Below are 22,697 nucleotides of genomic sequence, written 5' to 3' on the forward strand. Positions count from 1 at the left end.
GTGTTCCTTGTGATGACTCTGTCCACGCCTAACTCTGCCTCTGCATCTTCCTTTCAGGCGCTAAAGATGCTAGCCATTGCTAATTCCTCCGAGGTGCCCACTTTTGTCACCGGCCGAGATTCCATCCAGCCTCTGTTTGATACCCAGATGACCAGAGAGATCTTTGCCAGCATTGACTCTGCCACACGTCCAGGCTCTGAGAGCTTGCTCCTCAGTGTACCCGCAGCCGTGGTCCTGATGCTGAATACCGAGGGGTTAGATCTTCCCTCCAGACTCTAAATCCTTGCTGCACCCTAAACCCTACTTCTCCGGGCAAACACTGTGGCCCTCTCAGAATGTCACTGGAAGAGAGTCCAAGTTGATGTAGGTGGTTCCCAGGGAAAGCAGAAAAACTGACCTTCCATCATGGGGTTGAGACCATGGCCCAAGGTTCGATCCTGATGGGCAGGAGTCCATCCTCAGAGGGACCACTGATGCCCCCTCCAAGCCTAGCTGTGCTTGTCTCCCACCTCGGTTGTACTCACTGTCCCCTTCTTGGGTCACTCGTCCTCCCAGGTGCTCCTCTGCAGTGAGAAATGGCCTGCTGCTACTCAACCTGCTTCTGTGTAACCACCACACTCTGGGAGACCAGATCATAACCCAGGAGCTGAGAGACACCTTGTTCAGGCACTCAGGGATAGCGCCGGGGACAGAACCAATGCCCACCACACGCACCATCCTCATGATGCTTCTCAGTCGCTACTCAGAGCCTTGGGGAAGTCCTGAGCGAGCAGGTACCATGGCGAGTGACGTGTGCTGCGCTGTGACCAGGAGTCTGAGCTTTAGGTTCTGCTCACTTAATGAAGGGCACAAGAGTCTTCAGGAAGGGAGTGAAACCTTTAGGCTCAAGCCAGAGGTTTTTGGGGGGCAGGGGAGGAAGTATACTATGTAAGAGGTTATGTGGCCCAGGCTGATCTCGAACTCGGGACCCTCCTGCCTCAGCCCCCCATGTGTTAGACGTACTGGGTGCATTTCCATGGCATGTCTGATGTTAGGCAGAACTTGCTGACCAAAAGGAGGACCATCGATGTCATAAGGAATCCCTTATGTTTTAAAAAATCAAATCGGTGGAAAGGGGCTGGGGATTTAGCTCAGTGGTAGAGCGCTTACCTAGGAAGCGCAAGGCCCTGGGTTCGGTCCCCAGCTCCGAAAAAAAAAAAAGAACCAAAAAAAAAAAATCGGTGGAAACCCAGACACATGGCCACTGACTGCAGTGAGCAGCGTGCATCTTGATCTGTGTGTCTGAAGCCTCCACACTCGCTGGCTTGGAGATGACCCCATCACCGCAGTCCTGTGACAAAGGCTGGCATGTGATCATGGAAGGTGACTGGGATGTGCTTAACTCAGCACTGCCCCTTACACTGTATTTCAATATAGTTAGGTCTACACTGGGGACCAGAAATGAAACTCTCTAAACTATGACAGAGACATTCTCAATGTGGAAAGAAAGTTTGTAGGGTGGGGAATGGTTTTCTGGATTGTTCCATTTCTCGGTTTGACTGACGTATAAGATGCCTCTCATGCACATGTTTTCTCTGGTATGTCTGCCCTGCAGCACTGGAGACCCCAAGCACCCAGGGTCAGGATGGGTCCCCTGAGTCACTCATCCGATCTCTGGTGGGGGACCTGTCAGCAGAACTCTTCCTGGACTTGGAGCGTGTTCTGTGCCACGAAGGCAGCCCTCAAGGTGCCATGACGCCCCTCCTCAAGCGCCTCCAGCAGGAAACACAGCCTTTCCTTCTGTTGCTGCGGACTCTAGATGCCCCTGGGCCCAACAGAGCTCTGCTGCTCACCGTACTCAGGTAAAGGGTCTGTCCAGGCACCATGCACAGGGACTGAGAGGCCTGGAGCTTTATTTGTTCCCTGCCCCTCCAGGGTCATGACACGACTACTGGATTATCCTGAGACAATGGTTCTCCCCTGGCACGAGGTCTTGGAGCCCTGCCTCAACTGCCTGAATGGGCCAAGCAGTGACTCTGAGGTACCGGATCCCTGGCAGGGGTTGGAGGAGGGAAGGCAGAAGTTGGGGCCCCACCTGCCTAGTGAGGCTCTACAGTGGTCCTTGTAGGTGTGAGGGTCTCAGGGCGCTGCGGTCTTCGGAGGAAATTGAGGAAGGCTGGGTCACTCAGCAATCCAGAGAGGCCTTGCTGTCTCCGAGCCAGGGTTTGTGCATCATGGAGTGATGTCAGACAAAGGCCGGCTCTTGGGATAGTTTGATCTTGGCAGGAAGAAGCCTCTGAAACTACCCAAGCTGTGCCACCGGCTGACCCTGAGTCCCAGCACTTCAGTTACACTCTTCCACTTTCCTTGATCCTCTCCTGGCCCTGCAGACTTCCTCAGTCTCTGCCACTGTTCCTTCAGTGGACCCAGCCCTTGCCCTCCTCACATGCTCTGTCCTTGCTTTCCTGGAAACTCACGGCGTGGCTCTGGGCAGGTTGTCCAGGAACTGACCTGCTTCCTGCACCGCCTGGCTCTGATGCACAAAGACTATGCGGTAGTGCTTTGCTGCCTGGGAGCCAAAGAAGCCCTCTCCAAAGTCCTGGACAAGCACTCCACTCAGCTCCTGCTGGCCTCGGAGCTCCGCCACCTGGTGACGGAGTGCGAGAAGTACGCCCAGCTCTACACTAACCTCACCTCGAGCCTCCTGGCTGCCTGCATCCAGGTGAGGAGGGGCTTGTAGGCGCAGAGCTAGGAAAAGGAACGGGAAACAAGGGAGAGGCTCTTCATGTGTCTGTCTCTGGGATCCCCTTGTGGCAGCAGTGGCAGCAAATCTAGGCACATGTCCCTAAGCTTTCCCCCTCCCCCAACTGTCCTGGCAGAATTTGGTGAGAAAGGAGTTGAGCATTTTGTTCTCTCTTGGCCTCTTTTCCTCTTTGCATGCTTCTGACGGTTCCCCCACATTCCCTCCTTGCCCTGTGCTCTGGCTGCAGATGGTGCTGGGCCAGATTGAAGACCACAGGCGAACCTACAAGCCCATCAACATCCCCTTCTTTGATGTGTTCCTCAGGCATCTCTGCCAGGGTTAGTACCCTCAGCTGTGCCCCTGGCTCCCACCCAGCCTCTGCTCTCTCCTTCCCACTCTCCAGGACCTTCCCTCATCTCTGACCCTGCTGTGACCACCCCCCTTCCCACTCTCCCTCAGGCTCCAGTGTGGAAGTGAAGGAAGACAGGTGCTGGGAGAAGGTGGAGGTGTCCTCCAATCCACACCGGGCCAGCAAGCTGACGGACCGCAATCCCAAGACCTACTGGGAGTCCAACGGCAGCACTGGCTCCCACTCCATCACCTTGCACATGCACCGTGGTGTTCTTATTAGGTGTGAAGCCATTCGTGTGCATGTGTGCACATACAAACTATCCTTCTGTGCACCAATCTATCTCCCGCAAGCACTGTCCCACAATGCCTTAGTCAGCTCTGTCTTTGTGGGACACTTCAAACTCGTTTTGTGCAGCAAAGGCAGGACTGACACATTGGCCTGTCTGTGCTGTACTGTGTGGGCATCTCACTGTCTGAACCCAATCGCTGGATCCTAACAGATACACATACCACCGTCTTGTGCTTAAAGATCAACAGTCTGTACCTACTCATACTGTCGGTGTTCGTTCAGTGCCAAGCACTGTACGAGGCTCTGAGGGTACAGGGACAGTAAGACACAAGGATTTGTAGTTGGAGAGTCAGGCTAGCAAGTCGATCAAGAGAATCAGACTTGATGGTGCATGTGTATAACCTCATCGCTCAGGAGGCTGAGGCAGGAGGATCAAGAGTTCAAGCCTGGGCTCCATATTGATACCCTGTCTCAAGGCAGGGAATGAAAGGGACAGAGAAATACAGCAGCAGAAAGAGAAAACACCACAGTCCAGGCAGTGATGTGGCTGTGGCCCCACTCTCTGGGGAGCTGAGGTAGGAGACTCTCCTGAACCCAGCCAAGCCACTCAGGTCAGTGTGAGGAGGAAGAGCCTACTGGGAGATAGAGGGCCAGGAGAAAGGACCCTGGGGCCAATGAGGGTCAGAGAGGGCTTCCTTCCAGGAGCTGTTGACCAACTAAAGCTTGAAATTGAAACTTTGCTCAGTAAGAGAACTCAAAAGGCATTTCAGGCAGAGAGGCAGCATGCAGAATGAGAGAAACAGGATGCTGAGTCGGGAGATTTAAAATGCTGGTTAGGTGGAAGGAAGGGCGCAGCCCAGATCGTGGCAGGGGGCAGCCAGGAGAGCAGGCAGATTCAGACTATAGCCTTGTGAGGAACTTTGAACCTTGTTCTGAAACTTGGGGATTCATCCAAGGACTTTAAGAAACTAGTTTGTTTTTTTTTTTTTTCAGTTGGTACTCGGGTTCATGAAGATTAGGCTGGAGGCTAGGCTAAAGCTGTTGGAAGGGGTGTGTGGTCTAATTGAGAGGTGTGTGGTTTGCTCGGTTAAGAAGGGCTGAGGGAGCAGAGCAGATTGTGAGATACTGAGGTGCAGAGTCTACATGAGTTGACATTGGTTAGTGAGGGAAGCCATGACCAGGTAGGTGGCCTATTTCTTCCACAGGGGACAGAAGTAGAAAGGGGGTGAGCTCCTGTGTACAGATGACTGTCCCGTGTTATGCTGGCCTTGAGGAACCTGCTGGTCATGACACGGGAATGTCTATTACATGTACAGAATGGTATCAGTTTGTTATTGAATCTAGGGGTTTAAATAAAACCACTTTGAAGAAATATAAAGGGGAAAGTTGGGGGTTCAGGGAAGATGGGCAGGATAGGAAGAGGAGGAGGAGGAGGAAAAGGAAGAGGAGGGAGAAAAGGAAGAGGAGGAGGAGGAAAAGGAAGAGGAGGGAGAAAAGGAAGAGGAGGAGGAGGAGGAAGAAGAGGAGGAGGGATGAAGTGGCTTGATTCTCAATGGCTTCTTTCTCTTCCCTCAGGCAGCTGACCTTGCTTGTGGCCAGTGAGGATTCAAGTTACATGCCAGCCAGGGTGGTGGTGTTTGGGGGTGACAGTGTTGGCTGCATCAGCACCGAACTTAACACGGTGGGGACCCTTGTACCCCCCCTTTACTGTGTGTTCTATCCCTCCACTTTTCTCAAGACCTGTAGGGAAGACCCGTCTCTGGGGAATGGCTCTCAGTTCCTCCTGGGAAGGTCTCGCCTCACTTGGACTGTGCCAGGGCTCAGTGTGCAAGGAAGAGCACAGGCCATGCTGGTCTTGACTGCTGTCAGTGGGCGCCTAGCCCTGCTTCTCTATTCCACTTTAGTTTTATTATATCTAAGTATATGTCTGTGTCTATGTGAGTCAGCTGCCCTTAAAGACCAAAAGAGGCCATCAGACCCCGAGAGCTAAAATTACAGACGGTGGTAGCCACCCGACATGGGTACTTGGACCTAAACCCAGGTCATCTTCATTTGTAATTGACGAGACTTCTCTCCAGCCCCAGTCTCCCTTCTTTAGTGACTCTCTCCTACCCTGTCAGGTGAATGTGGTGCCCTCTGCCAGCCGGGTGACACTCCTGGAGAACCTCAGCCGCTTCTGGCCCATCATCCAGATCCGAATAAAGCGCTGTCAGCAGGTGGGGCCCAAGGAGGACAGGTCTCTGAGTGGGCGGGCTCCCCAACAGCCTCCCACCAGGGTGTTGGCCAGGCTTCCTTCTGGGGTAGCTTGGAGATCTGCTGAGTCCCAGGAAACTCTTGGGACCCCAAGGTGTGGAGCTTGGCTTTGGAGGTCACTGTAGCTCCGGTGAGGTGGCTTAGGTGACAAGTGTGTGTGCTGCAGGGCGGCATCGACACTCGAGTTCGGGGTGTGGAGGTGCTGGGCCCCAAGCCCACCTTCTGGCCATTGTTCCGGGAGCAACTCTGCCGACGGACTTGTCTCTTCTACACAATTCGGGCACAAGCATGGAGCCGGGACATAGCAGAGGACCGCCAGCGCCTCCTTCAGCTCTATCCTAGGTGGGCGCAGCTCAGGAGGGAAAGCAGTCGCAGATTGGCACTGCAAGGAGTAGGGGGCAGAGAGCTGCTGTAGGAGTCTGAGCAGTGAGCGGGAGGGAGTCTGCCTTTAATCCAGCCATACACTTTTTATTTCCAGACTGAACAGAGTTTTACGCCATGAACAGAATTTTGCAGATCGCTTCCTCCCTGATGATGAGGCTGCCCAAGCACTGGGCAAAACCTGCTGGGAGGCGCTGGTCAGCCCCCTGGTGCAGAACATCACCTCTCCCGGTAACCACCCACTCCCTCCCCCATACCCAGCTTCTCACAATTCTCAGGGGTCCATGTTGATATTCTTGGTTCTCTTGGCTCCTGTATTTGTCCCTCATGACCTGTGTCCTCAGTGTTCCTCTCTCCTTCCCACCCCAGGGACTGCTCCCTGATACTGGTATTTGATCTTCCCCTCCACACCAGCCCTGCCCTGTCAACATGTCCCTGGGCTCTAGCTGAAGCCAGCTGTGGTGATGGAGGACTAGGGCTCTGCCTCCCTCAAATCTTTCTGTCTAATTGAACCTGCACCTTGGTTCTCTGTCACCTCACTTCACACAGACATCCATTCCTGCCCTGTCTTTTTTCAGATGCAGGGGGTGTGAGTTCCCTGGGATGGCTGCTGGACCAGTACCTGGAGCACAGGGAGAAAGCGAGGAGCCGCCAGGGTCAGGCAGCATCCTTTGCTTCTCAAGTTCGGCGCTTATGCCACTTGCTGGTACACGTGGAAGCCCCTCCTGGGCCTTCTCCTGAGCCGTCCTCGCAGCCCCGTGAGTCCAGTGCAGCTTTGAAGCTGTCCTTCCTCTGCTTCTCTAGGCCTCTGAAGCTGGGATCTTTCCCGGGGCCCACTAAGGGACCAGAGTGCACTCACTCCCTTTCCCTGTTTCCACAGTCAGCAAGAGCAGTAAGAGTCAGGACGGAAGCCCGGCCCCGGCCCCCGTCCGCCCCAGCACCACCCTTAGGAACATCACCCAGTGCTGGCTGGCGGTGGTGCAGGGACAGGTAAGCAGGCACAGTGTGGCAGGTAGGATGGAGCACAAGCAGTCATTCCTTTCGTCACTTCTTCCTCTGTCATTTCAGGCCAGCAGATTCCTGGCCTCAGCCTGGAGGGCCTCGGACTTCGTGCCTCGCTACTGTGATCTCTACGAGCGCTTGCAAAGAGCCGGCTCAGAGCTGTTCGGGCCGCGGGCAGCCTTCACCCTGGCCCTGCGCAGCGGCTTCTCTGGGGCTCTGCTGCAGCAGTCCTTCCTCACTGCTGCTCACGTGAGTCCGCCAGGTTCCAGGCCCGGGCTGTCCAGTTCATCTCCTTCTCAGCCCTTCTCAACCCTTCCACTCCCCTCTCTGCCCCTCGTTCCAGGCTTGTCTCATGTCCGTTCTCTTGTCCTCAGATAAGTGAGCAGTTTGCGAGGCACATTGACCAGCAGATCCAGGGTGGTTTGCTTGGTGGAGCTGCTGGGGTGGAAATGCTGGGGCGGCTTCAGCGGCACCTGGAGCCCATCATGGTCCTTTCTGGCCTAGAGCTGGCCACTACTTTTGAGCACTTCTATCAGTGAGTCACATTCTGGAGAGGTCGGGGACAGGAGGCTTAGAGGCCAGAGGAGAGGAGGATTTGAGGGTTAAAGCAAGAGTCGTGGGGAAGTTCAGACCTGGTGGCAGCCATGAGGTGGGAGAGATGAGGCAGGCCCTGTGACTAACGTGAGCTGTAACAGACTTACCTTCTGGAGGAGAAGGCTGGGCTGGGCCATGCTGGCGCCCACACTGAGGCCCGGCCTGGCTGTGTGTGCTGCAGGTACTACATGGCTGACAGGCTCCTGAGCTTGGGCTCGAGCTGGCTGGAGGGGGCCGTGCTGGAGCAGATTGGCCTCTGCTTCCCCAACCGCCTCCCCCAGCTGATGCTGCAGAGCCTGCGCACCTCAGAGGAGCTGCAGCGTGGGTTCCTCCTCTTCCAGCTCCAGCAGCTCGACCGGCAGCTCTTGGAGCAGGGGGAGCAGGAGGAATGGAAGCTAGAGAGACTGGAGGTGAGGGCGAGGGAGGAGAGTGGCAGAGGGAGACACAGACCAGCTGAGAGAGCTCATGGCTTCCCCTCACTCCCTAGGAAGAAGACAGGGGACAGGAGACTGGAAGAGAACTCCTTACAGAAGACCCAGGACCAGCCATTTCTGTCCTGGTCCTGTCACCGCGCTGCTGGCCGGTCTCCCCACTGTGCTACCTGCACCAGCCCAGGAAGCACCTTCCCACGGAGTTCTGTGATGCCCTTGACGGCTTCTCCAGCTTCTACAGCCACAGTGAGGAGCTGGGGACAGGAAGCTGGAGATTGAGATGCATTCCGGGTGGCCGCAGAGGAAAAGCAGAGGCCACCAGGCAGGAGTGTGCGCATAGGAAGAGATTCTTTCTCGGGCGGGTCGGGCGGGCTTCTGTGGGAGAGTGGGGAAGAGCGAGAATAGCCTCCCTCGTGCTTGTTTCCTCTCTTCCTGGGAACCAGTTCTGTCTGCGTTTCTGTCCTCAGCTTGTCTGCCCACTTGGTTTCCAGTCCTGGGAACGCCTTTCCAAATAAAAATATTTCAGGCTATTTATCCCATCATGTTAACTACACCCTCTGGCTTTGGGGTTATGTTTTACGTTTTTACTGGTATGAAACTAGTGTTCAGTAGAAGGCTTGCTGAGTACCTCTATGAAGCCTTGGTTAAGGTGGTCCCCCAGATCAAGAGGCAGAGCATTCCAGCAGCCAGCAGGCTTCTCCCTCTCATCACCTTCCCAGTCAGTGTGTCCTTTGCTCTCTCCTCCTGTCTCTGGGGACTTCTGCCTGCACCTGTGCTTTATCAAGATGGGACCCTGGCGTATGTGCTGCGCTGTCTGCTTTCTTGCGCACAGCCTGGTGTCTGAGGACGGTCACTGAGGCATTGGTTGTGTTCTTTGGTTTGCTGAGTCTTATGTCATCGTGGGAATGCATGTATCCTTCCTATTCCTGTGAGACACTGAAGGCACGCCATATGTAGGATTCTTGTATGTATTTTTTATTTTTATTGTTTTATTATGTATGTGGATGGGTTTTGCATCAATCAATCAATCAATCAGTCTGTCTATCTATCTATCTATCTATCTATCTATCTATCTATCTATCTATCTATCTATGCACCACATGTGTGCCTGGTGCCCAGGGAGGCAGAAGAGGGAGTTGGGTTTCCTGGTACTGGAGCTACAGAGTTTGAGCCATCTTGTGACTGCTGGCAATCTGGCAGACTTGGGTCCTCTAGAAGAGAGGCCATCAATCTTAACTACAGAGCCATCTCTCCAGCACTGGTTGTACTTTTTAAATATTTATTTATTTTATGTGAATGTTTTACTGCATGTGTGGATGTGTACCACGTGTATGCCTGGTGCTTGCAGAGGCCACAGGAGGGTTGTAGGTCCCTTAGGACTAGAGTTATGGACATGGTCGAGTCACCATGTGGATGCTGGGAACTGAATTTGGGTCATCCGCTATTCTTTGGAAGACTCAGGATGCAAATCCAGCATCACACAAGCCATGCTTAGTGGTTCCTGCCAGCAGTCCCAGGAGGTGCAGACGGTAGGACGAGGAATTCGAGGATATTCAGTTGTGTAGGGAGTTGGAGCCAGCCTGGCTAGAAAGCATGTCCGCAAAGTCAATCCAGCCAGCTCAAATACGTTTTTCATTTCGTTGAATAATTTTACATTTCTGCCTTCATTCCATTGTGATCAAAGAACATAGTTTCTGTTGACCTACTTCTTTAATGTATTGATCCTTCATTATGATCTGGCGGATGATAGGGTTTACAAGCAGTGCTCTTTAGATGTTGGATTCATAGTTCATGAATTGTCCTCTTCCTTTCTTCCACACTCCATGCCTTACGAACCCCGTCTGCTCCACCTGCTACGGGGAGAGGTGGCTTGGATTCACCCTTATGGTTGTGATTTCTTAATGTTTTATTATTATTTGTATGTATAGTATGTATGGCCATGCACCACATGCTGTGACCACAGAACCAGAAGAAGGCATCAGATGCCATGGGACTGAAGCTATGGGTGACTGTAAGCCACCATGTGGGTGCTGCGAATTGAGCCTGGGTTTTCTAGAAGAGCAACCAGTGCTCTTAACCACTGAGCCATCTACCCAGCTCCTGGCTGTGGTTTTTAAAAGCTAACAACATGTCTGTCACTATTGTTTCCTCTTATCTTGGCTCTACCCTTAGATGCACATTTAAAGTCATTCAAGATGGGATTTTTGTAAAGACAAGAAAATTTTCAACACTTTTAATCCCAGTACTCAGGAGGCAGAGGGACAAGGATTTCTTGAGTTCAAGGCCAGCCTGGTCTACAGAGTGAGTTCCAGGACAGCCACGACTACACAGAGAAACCCTGTCTGGAAAAACAAAACCAAGTACAAAAGTTTTTGTCTGCACTTTTCTTTTTTTTTTTTTTTTTTTTTTTTTTTTTTTTTTTTGGTTCTTTTTTTCGGAGCTGGGGACCGAACCCAGGGCCTTGCGCTTCCCAGGCAAGCGCTCTACCACTGAGCTAAATCCCCAACCCCTTGTCTGCACTTTTCAATACAATAATTGTTGCTAGCCATTTTAAACACTTGAACTTATCACTAATATTATTGATGGACTCAATATTTAATTTTAATCATTTTAAATTTAAAATTGGACATGTAGCTAGTGCCTACCACCAAGGACTATGTAGGTGTATAAAGTTTGGCGGTAATTAAACTTTGTATTATTATGAGCTAACTTTGTTTCTGTTACGTGTTTCTGTCTTATTTGTCTTTGTGTCTGGTTTCTGCTGAAGGCAATCACATGCCAGCATGTTTCAGTTAATATTTCTTTTTTTTTTTTTTAAAGATTTATTTATTTATTATATATGAGTACACTGTAGCTGTCTTCAGACACACCAGAAGAGGGCATCGGATCTCTTTACAGATGGTTGTGAGCCACCATGTGGTTGCTGGGAATTGAACTCATGACCTCTGGAAGAGCAGTCGGGTGCTCTTAACCGCTGAGCCATCTCTCCAGCCCCAGTTAATATTTCTTTAGACTTTTCCTCTTGCTTTTACACTGAAAGAATTGTTTGGGTTTCTTTGTTTTTGAGACAGGTCTCATGTAGTCCAGGCTGGCCTCAAACTTGCAAGGTAGCAGAGGAGGACCTCGAACTTTTCCCTTCTCATCTTTTGTGTTCGGGGATTACAAGTTGGTACCACAGGGCCTAACTTATGTGCTTTTGGACTCATACAGACTACATGCATTCTACCCAGTGGGCCACATAGACAACTCCTAGGTTTCTTCTTTCTTTCATTACCTCTCCCGTATGTTTTCGTGTGTGTGTGTGTGTGTGTGTGTGTGTGTGTGTGTGTGTGTGTGTTATATGCATATATAGGTATGTGGGTGGGTAAGGCACATGTGTGTACATGTTGGTGTGTGTGCAGGTGCACATGGAGAGCAGAGGTCAACATCGAGTGTCTTCCTCAGATACTCTCCACTTTATATTTTGAGACAGGGCCTTTCATTGAACCTGGAGTTTAATTCATCTCAACTGGCTGGCCAGAAAGCCCTAGGGATCCCCTGCCTCAACCTCCCAAGAGCTGGGATCACAGGCATTTTCTCCACCTGGCTTTTATGTGGGTGCCGGGGACCCACATTCAGGTCACTGTGCTTGTACAGCACACACCGTCCTTACTGAGTCGTCTCTCCAGGCCTGAGTCTGTCTGTCTGTCTGTCTCATGATGAAATATGTCATATGTCTAATATAACATTTGCCATTTTAACAACTTTACATATACAGTTCAGTCATTCTTCCTTAATTGATTTTAATTGAGAAGTAACTTCAAGTTAACAGAGAAATTATAACTATAACTCACCACCCATGTAACCTTTATCAAAATTTACCTTTTGTGAACAGTTTGCTTTTTGTTTTAATTTGAAAAATTGGCCAGGCACCTGCTGTGTGGAGGGGGTTGGTTTGGAACTCGCTCCTCTGACAGGCATGGGCTGTTGTGCTAGGCTGTGGCATGTCATTGCTAGCATTAGCTTCTGTTTGTTTGATTTGGTTTGGTTTGAGACAGGGTTTCTCTGTGCAGTCCTAGCTGTCCTGGAACTCTCTCTGTAGAGCAGGCTGGCCTCGAACTCACAGAGATTCGCTTGCCTCTGTCTCCCGAGGGAGAGGATTAAAGGCGTGCGACACCACGGCCTGGCACAGTTTTTTCTTCTAAAACAAGGTTTCCCTCTACAGCATAGGCTGGGCTTCAACTCTCAGACATTTTGCCTTTACCTCGTGAGTGCTGGGATTACAGGCATTCGGCACCAGTTTTGATTCATTTGCTCTTTGGATGCACATGTGTCTATGTGAGTGTGTATATCTGTGTGAGCATACACACACACACACACACACACTCTCACACACATACACATTCACACACACTCACACACACACTCATACACACACTCATACACACACACTCACACACACTCTCACACACATACACATTCACACACACTCTCACACACTCACACACACACTCACACACTCACACACTCACACATACACACTCACACACACACTCTCACACACATACACATTCACACACACTCATACACACTCACACACTCACACACACACTCACACACATACACATTCACACACACTCACACACACTCACACACACTCTCACACACTCACACTCACACACATACACATACACATTCACACACTCACTCACACACTCACGCGCACACTCACACACACACTCTCACACACTCACATTCACACATACGCACTCACACACAGACACTCACACACACTCACACATACACACACACACTCACACACACCCTCACACACATACACATTCACACACACTCACACACACTCACACACACTCTCACACACTCACACACACATACACACATACACATTCACACACACTCACACACACACACTCACATTCACACATACTCACGCACTCACACACAGACACACACACACTCACACATACACACACACACACACACACACACTCACAGTTTCAAAACCATTGAGAGGAAATTATCTATATCCTCTTCTTTGTCCCTAAATACTTTAGCACGTATTTCCTAGGTGTAAAGGTTTTCTAATACACAGAAGTTCATTTGCTACCTTGGTTTGCCTTCCATAGTGCGGTTTTGTCCACTGACCCACACCGGCTTCTGTGACATTGCTTTCTGTTTGGGAGAGGATGCAGGCATGTGTCACCTGTTGGTTTAGGTGTCCGGTGTCTTCATTCTGACAGTTCAACAGTCATCTTTGTCTCTGAACACTCGCATTTCTTGGAGAACGCAGTCCTTTAAAATGTCGAGGTAGTTGCTTACATTGTGTGATGTTTCCTTGGGTTTGGACTCATGTTCTGTGCTCACAGGATACTAAGTGGTAACTGTCAGAACTATTTTTCTTTTTGTCCATCCGTCCATCCCCTGCCTTTCCCTGCAACCCCCCTCCCCAGTTCTGTGGGTTAAACTGGGGACTTTTAGTTGCTAAGCAATGCACCCAGCCACTGAAGTACATCCCCATCCCCGTGATGCTGACGCTGACAACCTGGTTAAGTACAGTTCACATTTCCCTGCTCCTGTTAACAAGGAGTAGGTAGAGGAGATATTTCAGAATGAGACTAGTAATTCTCTAAGCACTTTATTTTGTTTTATTTTATTTTATTTTCGAGACAGGGTTTCTCTGTATAACCATGGCTGTCCTGGAACTTGCTCTGTAGACCAGGCTGGCCTCGAACTTAGTCAGAAATGAGCTTGCTTCTGCTTCTGAGTGCTGGGATCAAAGGCATGTGCCTGGTCTTTTAATTGACAAGGTTTCATGTGTCCCAGGCTGGCCTCAAGCTTTATGTGTAGCTGAGGATCACCTTGAACTTTTTATCCACTCGCCTCTGCATGCTGGGATTGTAGGCATATGTCACCATGCTCAGTTCATGCTGCGTTGGGGATTGAACCCCGGGCCTTGTGCATGGTAGGTAAGGTTTTTACCAGCTAAGCTATATCCCTGGCTCTACTTATTTAAAATGTTCTTACTAATGGGACAAAGAGATGGCTCAGTAGTTACGAGCACTGGCTGCTGTTACAGAGGACCTGTGTTCAATTCCCAGCCCCCCCCCCCACACACAGCTGCTTAGAACCATCTCTAACCCCAGTTCCACAGGATGGGATGCTCTACTCAGCCTCCTGAGGGCCCCCCTCCCACACACAAGTGGTGCACAGACATACGTGCAGGCCAAATACTCCTGCACATAAAACAAAAACTTCTCAAGTATTTTTATAACAATACATTTCAAATATATACAAACAGCATAAACTCCAGAATTTCAGCACATGGCCCAGTGCCACATTCTCCTACCCCATATCTGAGAGCAGTGGGTTTTCTAAAGACCACGGTGTCACCGCTATCAGATGCTTTGGAAGCCTCAGACCTTCCCAGCATCACCTGCTATGCACTTCCTTGGTTGTCCTGATTTTCTGTCTTCTTCTTGCTTGCTTTGCTTAGTGGGGATCCTTAGTTGCACCTGGTGGTTAGCTCTAAGGACTCCGTCAGACTGCGTCCTGATGTCCATTTCTCAACAGTTATTTGGGGAGGAAGTGGGGCTGCAGGTTTCCTTGGAATTCAGTTTATCCTTTGTGAGCCGAGGTTAAGAGAGACGGTTGGATTTCCACATCACAAGGCTCTTCAGCACACCCCATTTCTGTTTGCTGTGGGGGTTTTGAGACAGGGACACTTGTGCTTGAACTCACTGTTACTAAGGCTGACCTTCAGCTCTGATCCCTTTGAGTTGGGATTGCAGGCATGCAAACCACACTTGATGGCCTAGGGATGGGACCCAGGGCCCTGTGTGTACCAGGGCCAGCACTCCAGCACTCTCCCATCCTGAGCTCCTCATGCCGCTTCATTAGCACGTAGGAAATAGTGAGACTAACGTGTCAGGTGTTAGCAGGACGCTTTCTCTGTAGAGAGAGGCTTCTCACCAGCTGCTTAGCTTTTAGCTCCTTTGAAGTAATTTTTACAGGAGAGGTTGAATCTGCCCTCTCCCCTCCAGATATGTTTTTATTTTGGATTTCTTTTGATTCTGTCATGAGATAGGATCTTACTATGTAGCCCTGACTAGCCTGGGTCACTCTGTGTAGACCGGGCTGGCTTTGAACTCACAGAGATCCTCGTGCCTCTCCCTCCTGAGTGCTGGGATTAAAGACATGCACCACCACACCTGAGAGCCATTTTTGTTTGTTTGCTTGTTTTTAAAATTCTGAATTGATTCTTTAGAATACTCCAAAGATGATTGGTGAGGCTCTTTAAATATATACCAGTATCACCACAACTCACAAAGGTAAAAATACTGTGTGTATTTTTCTTACACTACCAAGCCTTACTCCCCTCCTCTCTGACTGTGCCTGTCTCTCTGACACTTCCCTAGGTCAGCACTACCCAGTCTTGGACATGGGACCACATCGGCGACTTCAGTGGACATGGCTGGGCCGGGCTGAGCTGCAGTTTGGGGACCAGACCCTGCATGTGTCCACTGTGCAGATGTGGCTGCTGCTGAATTTCAACCAGACAGAGGTGCCTCTGCCGCGCCGCCCCTCGGCACCCCAGGCTCCTCTTCTAGCTGCCTCTCTGTTCTGTCCTTTCCTAGTTCACATCTGATGGGCACTGCTTCTCCTCACCAGGAGGTGTCAGTAGAGATCTTGTTGAGGAACTCTGGCCTCTCCCCTGAGCTCCTGCACCAGGCCCTTCTGCCGCTCACCTCAGACAGTGGTCCCTTAACACTGGAGGAGGCTCAGGACTTTCCACAGGGGGGTAAGTCAGCAGGGTCTGTGCTGGGCCTCTGTGGCATGGTGGGAGCCCAGAGGGTGGGGGAGATTATGCCAGGGAGTGAGAGCTAGTAGGACCCTCATTCATGTGTCCCCTCCCTGTCCTTGGGTACCTAATCGGGACTGGATTCCAGGGGTGCTGCGGCTTCGTGAGCCTAGGTCCCAGACCCATGAAGAGGTCCTGTGGCTGATACCTCCCCAGACGTATCTCAGTGTGGAAAAGGATGAGGGCCGAACCTTGGAGCAGAAGAGGAACCTCTTGAGCTGCCTTCTCGTACGGATACTCAAAGCCCACGGGGAGAAAGGCCTGCACATCGATCAGCTGGTTTGTCTGGTAGGTAGAAAGGACCGTGCCCTAGGGAGGAGGGAGTCCTGTTGGGTATCTCAAGAGAAGCTAGCCGCTTTCAATATGAGACACCGTCTTGGTCACATTTGCACCTGTTTCTTTTCTCTTCTTTCTTTCTTTTGTTATGTGTGTGTGACATGTGTATGTGTGTCCTCTTTTGTATGTATACGTGTGTGCATGCCCAGGCAAGTGCAGGTCAGAGGACAACCTTGGGTGTCTGTCCTCTCCCTCCCAACCTTTCTTCTGTGTGTGAGAGGCTCGCTGACTCATGAACTTGTAGAAATTCTCCTGTCTCTGCCTCCTTTCTCTCCATCAGAGCACCTGGGTTTCAGACACACGTTATTCTTGCCTGACTTTGTACAGAATCTAGGGATTCCAATTCAGGTCACACCATGAGCAGTCACTTTATTTACCCATCTCTGCAGCACCCCCACACCCCCAGTCTCGGTTTTCTATTGGTGACGTGACTCATCACCATGTGTGTGATTGGGTAATTTGATCCTCGGCAACAGTACAGATAAAATTAATATTTAATAATATTGATAAATACTGACTTTTACCATTAGATCAATGAGAAGAGTGAGGTACAAGGAGGTAACCTACCTGGTCTCATGGCTGGTAGGTGGTAGTCGAGGCAGGTGTCGAGCAGTGCAGCCTGGCTCCCTTGGATAAGGCAGCCTGCTTGTGTCTTTCTTTCCCTCCAGGTTCTGGAGGCCTGGCAGAAGGGGCCAAATCCACCGGGGCGCCTGGGCCGCTCTGCTGCAGTGGGCGTGGCCTGTTCCAGCACTGACGTCCTCTCTTGTATCCTGCATCTCCTGGGCCAGGGCTACGTGGAGCGGAGAGATGACCGACCTCAGGTCCTGATGTATGCCACCCCAGAGCCCATGGGGCACTGCCGGGGCCAGGCAGATGTCCCCTTTTGTGGCAACCAGAGCACGGAGACCTCCAAACCTAGGTAGCCACCCTTTTTTGGTGGATGAGAGGGATTGTAGGCCGAAGCTCACTGTGTAAAAGCATTTGCTGTTAGTCCCTGCACTAGACAGGCAGAGGCGGGAGGCTCTCGGAGTCTGAGGTCAGCCAGGGATACAAAGAGAGAACCTGTCCTAAAACAAAACCCCACTTCCTGTCTGCTCTGCTCGTTCCCTGTCTTCTATGATTTCTCCTCCTCGCAAGTCTTCACCGGCTTCTTCTCCACCTCCCCTCCCCCACGCCTTGCCAATCAAGGGCCTTCTAGACCCATTCTCCTAGAGCCAGCCCTCAGGCAGGAGACCCAAACGCACAGGTATTGCTCTTAGCTTCGGCCTGTGCCGTAAATCCACATGGAGCGGCCGCCGTGCCTCGGGAATCTGTCAGGCTCCAGGAAGTTTGTGCTGGTGAATCAAGTTCCAGCCTCAAATGCATCCCCCGAGGCTGTTACAGAACTGGTGCTTGTCCTCGCTGACTGCATGCTGCGTGGGTCGAGTTCTCTGACTTTTCTCGAGCCTCCGTGTGCACACACATCATTTGTGTGTGTGGTGGCTGAGGGCACAGATGACTTCCTTTTGTGACGCCCATGCTGCTGGCCCACAGGTTACACTTTGCATAGGACAGATTTCAACAATGGACTGTCCCCTTCATGAGAAGTTGCTTAGCACTGTGACCTACCCACTGGCCCCCAGTCAGTGTTCCAGCCAGCCTCAGCCCCACATTTACGCACACTGAGTCTCTGAAGGGCTCTGTTCCCACAGTTGGTTCAGGTGTTATATGCAGGCTACTGAGGCTGCACAGGGTCATACATGGGGGGCCGGGGAGCTGCTGGGAGCTTGTTGATAGGTAGGCAGGACAGAGATGCTAGCCACTGTCCCTTCTCTCTCCCTAAGCCCAGAAGCTGTGGTGGCCCTGGCCTCTCTGCAGCTGCCGGCAGGCCGGACCATGAGTCCCCAGGAGGTAGAAGGATTGATGGAGCAGACAGTGCGGCAGGTGCAGGAGACGCTGAACTTGGAGCCCGATGTGGCTCAGCACCTTCTGGCTTATTCCCACTGGGGCACGGAGCAGCTGCTACAAAGCTACAGCGAGGATCCCGAGCCACTGCTGCTCGCCGCAGGGCTGCGAGTGCCCCAGCCCCAGGAGGTGCCCGCTCGCCCTGACCAGTGCCCCGTGTGCATCAGCCCCCTAGGGCCCAATGACGACTCGCCCTCCCTCTGCTGCCTGCACTGCTGCTGTAAGGTAAGCACACAGCCTCCCCTCACCCTGCCTTGCCACCTGGCTAGAGCCTTGGAAATCACCGTCTCCTAATCTGGGTGATCTGGGGCCTCTCCCAAGCCTTTGCCCTTCCTTTCTCTCTTCCTTCCTCCTGAGGGTGGAGCCTAGTGCCTTCATCACCACTGAACTAAACCGAAAACCCAGGTATGTCTCTCAATGCCCCTTCAACTAAGCTAGTTTGCCCTTAAAGTGGTGTCACCTGCCACACTCCTCACAGAGACAGACAGACAGATGGACAGATAGACAGACAGAACTTGGAGAAAATGCCATTAGTGTTACCCATAATTCATGGTTTTCTTACCAACGTTTAAGTTCACTCATGTCAGAACAGCAAATCTTTTGTCATGAATTCTCATTCTATCGGTCCACAAACAAACAGGAATAGTGTAGTCCAGGGACGGGCACGGAGCGGGAGTGAGGCTGCTGTCCGTCCGGCCTGATGAGGCAGACAGAGAGAAGAGGGCAGAGGTGCCAGGACCCAGAGTCCTGAGTGTGAATTACCTGCCTCCCTCAGCTCTGCAGGCTTCCGGCCAAGCTAACACAACCCTGAACATGAGGAACACTCGGGGCTGTCTCTTCCACTAGCGTCTCCCAGGGCTGGGTGACAAGTGTGGCTCTGTGGTGCCCCCTCTCTCTCCCTCTCGCTCCACTCTGTAGACACTTCTGACTTAGTTGCTTGGGCCCCCTTCTTCCCACGATTTTAGGTTTTTCTTTTCTATATTCATTCAGTTAAAGCAGGCAGGGATTTAGTATGTGTAGTGTGTAGACCGCTGTGAGAGGGCGTGGAGTTAGGCCTGCAAGGGAGGGGGTGGAGGTGTGGATCCAAGGGCTGCTGACAATGGCTCACACTGTCTGTCACACATTGAGCTCTCTGTTTGCACTTCTTAGTTACTCTGTAACATTTAATAGCACCTGTAATAGCATGTCTACTGTTCCCCCCCCCTTTGGAAAAGGGTTATTTATTTATTTAAACCTTATGTATATAAGCACTTTGCCTGCATGTATGGGCAGTGAGCCCCTTGCCCATGGAGGCCAGGAGAGGGTATCAGATTTTTCTGGAACTGGGGTTATAGGTGGTCTCGAGCTACCATATGGAGCTGGGAACTGAACATGGGTCCTCTGGAAGGATAGCAGCCGCTCTTAACCACTGAACCATCTCTCCAGCCTTACTATCTCCAATCTACAGACAACATATGGAGATACGTGGGAGGGGATGCCATTTATCTGAATCAAGATTTAATTCTGGCAGCCTTACCCCAGACTTACCTCTCTCTAACTTCTCAGAGAAGGGCGAGGAGGTTGAGGTGGATGGTGCTTCGTGGGGAACCACTGTGGGTTTCAAGCAAGGTGATACAATCTGATTTACACTTTTGAAAACTTGGGAGCTGGGAGATAGCTCAGTAGATAAGAGTGCTTATGGTACAAACATGAGCACCAGGGTTGGGGATTTAGCTCAGTGGTAGAGCGCTTGCCTAGCAAGCACAAGGCCCTGGGTTCGGTCCCCAGCTCCAAAAAAAAAAAAAAAAAAAAAATCAGCACCAGAGTTCAGATGTCAGAACCCCCGTCAAAGCCAGTATAGGTAAAGCGAGGGTAGGCATGGTGGCTGCCTGCTCTCAGGACTCCAGTGGCAGCAGAGACAGGCCTCGGGCAGACCTACTGGCTAAACCAGTGAGGATTGGTGAGCTCAAAGTTCAGGGAGAGCCATCAAAGGGGACAGCAGCTCTCAGCTTTGGGCTTCTCCCCACACATGAATGGATGTGGCCGTACCCTTACTGACACACATGTGCCCAGATAGCAAAAGCTTTGACAGATGTGCGGAGAGACCCATTTGGACAGTGCTGCGTGAAGCTAAGGGTGTGGTTTGGACCTGTGTGGTGGTATCAAGAAAAGTGACAGACAGAGCCCGTGAGATGTGGTGTGTTAGATGTCCGGGCTCCAGATGAGGGGATGGAGAAAAGCTCCTCTCTCTCTGAGCTGAGCATCAGAGTGCATGGAAAGATGTGACACTTTTACTTTGTTTGAGAGGAACTTTGGGGCAAGGTGTAGGGATGAAGGGTGTGTGGGGCATTGAGAGGAAGCATAATCCGTCACAGTGGTGTGAAGTTTGAGCTGCTCACTGGGTATCCTGTGGCAAAGGCAGCCAGCCAGTGGATTTGGAATTTGGAATTAAGTGGAGGGCCTGGCTGACAACACTTCAGGAAAAGAGTGGGGCTGAGCCATGGGACCCTCATATAGAGCTGCAAACAGGGAGCCTGCAAAATGTAACTGATTTAAAAAGGTCCTTGCTGGAGGCCCAGGCAGGCAGACCTCTGAGTTCAAGGCCAGCCTGGTCTACAGATAGAGTTCAAGGATAGCCAGGGCTACACTGAGAAACCCTGTCTCAAACAAATAAACAAAGACAAAAGAACTAAGTTCCAGCCTGTGAATAAGGTAGAAATGGCGAAACCCCAGGCCAGCCCCAGGCCTAGAGCAGTGAGAGGCCACCAACATGAGCCTGTTGGCCGGCAGAGTGGGCAGAGGGTAGGCACCAGCACTGTTCCTGGGGCTGGGCACTGGCTGTGGCAGAAGCCAGACTCAGACTCCAGGATTCTGTCATTCGGAACAGTGGGGAATCCTAAGGTACTGGGTGCCTGCAAGTGTGGGGTCTACATTTGGCAAGCTCACCCCCTTGCTTCACCTAAAGTGACGCAAGAACTCTAGTCTGCTTCCCGAGGTGCAGGGTGTGGCTTGGTGAGATGGTCCAGGTTCTTCACGTGGCTCCCTTCATGACTGGTGTCCCTGGTACACATTGTCTCTTGGGTTTTGATTGATTATTTTGGAACTTGATCATAGTCTACAGCCCAAGGGTGCTTAGTGGAACAGTTTAACAAACTCATGGCCTTTGAGAGGTGAGGGGAGAAGGGCCATCTCTTAGGAAGCGCCTGTGTATTAGGGAGAAGACATAGTGACACATTAGGGTGGGGTGGTTGGAACAACAGGGGAGTTTAGGAAATCCTGGTGCTGGTGACGGGGGTGGGGTGGAGATGGCTGGGCTGTGGATGAGGACATGGGGACACCTCAGGTTAGTCTGTTTTGTGGGGAAGAGACTGAGTCCATTTGAAGAAGGAACCCTTGGACGTAGAGTCTCAGGCTGGGGAAGGTGGAGCCAGGGGAACCCGCAGGAGCCCAGAGTCCAGGCCGGGAGGCCGTTTCCCAGGCTGCCTTCTCTCTCACCTTTAAGAAAAAATTATGATCCTTAGTTTGCGTGTGTGAGTGTTTTGCCTGCATTGCCTGGTCCTACAGAGGCCAGAAGAGCATCAGATCCCCTGGAATTGCAGTTCTGAGCCTCCCTGTGGGTGCTAGGAGTTGAACTCGGGTCTAGAGCAGAGGCAAGTGCTCTTAGCCATGCTCCAGCTCCATTCTCACCTTGCTGGGGCTGCTCAAACGTTACTGTAATAAGTGCCCGAGAGGAGTACCGTTAACACTGGGGAGAAAAGGTGTGTTTGCCTCACAGTTTAGGAGCTTTTAGTCTGCAGTCGGGTGTTCCCTTTGCTTTTAGGCCTATGCCAAGGCAAAGCATCATGGCGGAAGGCCAGAGGACAGCTGTCTACCTCAGAGGCTCGTGCCCAATGATCAGTGTCACCATCTGCCAGTAGTGGAGTGAGCCATTGGTCAAGGCAGGACCCCAATCACCCAACCACCCCACAAAAGCCCCACCACTGAACACTGCTTCCACTGGGGACCAAGCCTGCAACACATCAGCTGCTCACTGGCGCCTTATCTAAGCTGACACACGGCTGTTTCTGTATCTTAGATCCTTTCAGTTGACTGTTAGTCCCTCTGTAGAGATTGCAGTTAGGCCAGTGCCTCAGCCCCATGCATCCTCAAAGACAACTATGATTTGGCCTCGTTCCAGAAAACCAAGATGTCTGAAGGCAGGGTCACCGTGAGGCAGGCCCGTGAGCCCTTCACCTCTGGCTTTCTTTGAAGCTGTGGAAGGGTGAGTGTCCAGATGGTGGCCAGGCTGCCCGTCTCTGATTAGTCCCTGCCTTCGTTCGTCCTGGCAGTCTTGCTGGAACGAGTACCTGACGACTCGGATAGAGCAGAACTTTGTGCTGAACTGTACCTGCCCCATCGCTGACTGTCCCGCCCAGCCCACGGGAGCCTTCATCCGAAACATTGTCTCTTCCCCAGAGGTCATCTCCAAGGTATGCCCCATAGGGCAGGTTGCCTTTCTGGCACTGAGGGCCTTCAGAGCCCCCTGGAGACTGCTGTTCTCCCAGCATTCATAGCGAC

General features: G+C 51.6%; 1 protein-coding gene across 11 annotated transcripts in view; it reads left to right on the plus strand.

The window, feature by feature from the left end:
* The window catches only part of Cul9 (cullin 9), a 43,447-nt gene that overhangs the window by 17,194 nt on the left and 3,556 nt on the right, over positions 1 to 22,697 (plus strand). For 4 of the 11 annotated variants that reach the window (XM_039083508.2, XM_039083509.2, XM_039083510.2 and 1 more), the window contains 23 exons: positions 58 to 254; positions 556 to 773; positions 1,595 to 1,841; positions 1,915 to 2,020; positions 2,474 to 2,701; positions 2,970 to 3,060; positions 3,182 to 3,353; positions 4,938 to 5,043; positions 5,483 to 5,578; positions 5,782 to 5,957; positions 6,094 to 6,227; positions 6,575 to 6,754; positions 6,877 to 6,986; positions 7,065 to 7,247; positions 7,373 to 7,533; positions 7,774 to 8,002; positions 8,080 to 8,353; positions 15,439 to 15,584; positions 15,692 to 15,821; positions 15,970 to 16,169; positions 16,886 to 17,136; positions 18,041 to 18,386; positions 22,469 to 22,609. In XM_039083508.2, coding sequence (XP_038939436.1) covers positions 58 to 254; positions 556 to 773; positions 1,595 to 1,841; positions 1,915 to 2,020; positions 2,474 to 2,701; positions 2,970 to 3,060; positions 3,182 to 3,353; positions 4,938 to 5,043; positions 5,483 to 5,578; positions 5,782 to 5,957; positions 6,094 to 6,227; positions 6,575 to 6,754; positions 6,877 to 6,986; positions 7,065 to 7,247; positions 7,373 to 7,533; positions 7,774 to 8,002; positions 8,080 to 8,353; positions 15,439 to 15,584; positions 15,692 to 15,821; positions 15,970 to 16,169; positions 16,886 to 17,136; positions 18,041 to 18,386; positions 22,469 to 22,609 — 4,122 coding nt within the window. Of the gene's footprint in view, positions 1 to 57; positions 255 to 555; positions 774 to 1,594; positions 1,842 to 1,914; positions 2,021 to 2,473; positions 2,702 to 2,969; positions 3,061 to 3,181; positions 3,354 to 4,937; positions 5,044 to 5,482; positions 5,579 to 5,781; positions 5,958 to 6,093; positions 6,228 to 6,574; positions 6,755 to 6,876; positions 6,987 to 7,064; positions 7,248 to 7,372; positions 7,534 to 7,773; positions 8,003 to 8,079; positions 8,354 to 15,438; positions 15,585 to 15,691; positions 15,822 to 15,969; positions 16,170 to 16,885; positions 17,137 to 18,040; positions 18,387 to 18,518; positions 18,567 to 22,468; positions 22,610 to 22,697 lie in introns of those variants that run through there. The other 7 variants (XM_063267094.1, NM_001191582.4, XM_039083512.2 and 4 more) reach the window with 6 other exon arrangements.

The sequence above is a fragment of the Rattus norvegicus genome, chromosome 9 (assembly GCF_036323735.1).
Source record: "Rattus norvegicus strain BN/NHsdMcwi chromosome 9, GRCr8, whole genome shotgun sequence".
Lineage (NCBI taxonomy): Eukaryota > Metazoa > Chordata > Mammalia > Rodentia > Muridae > Rattus > Rattus norvegicus.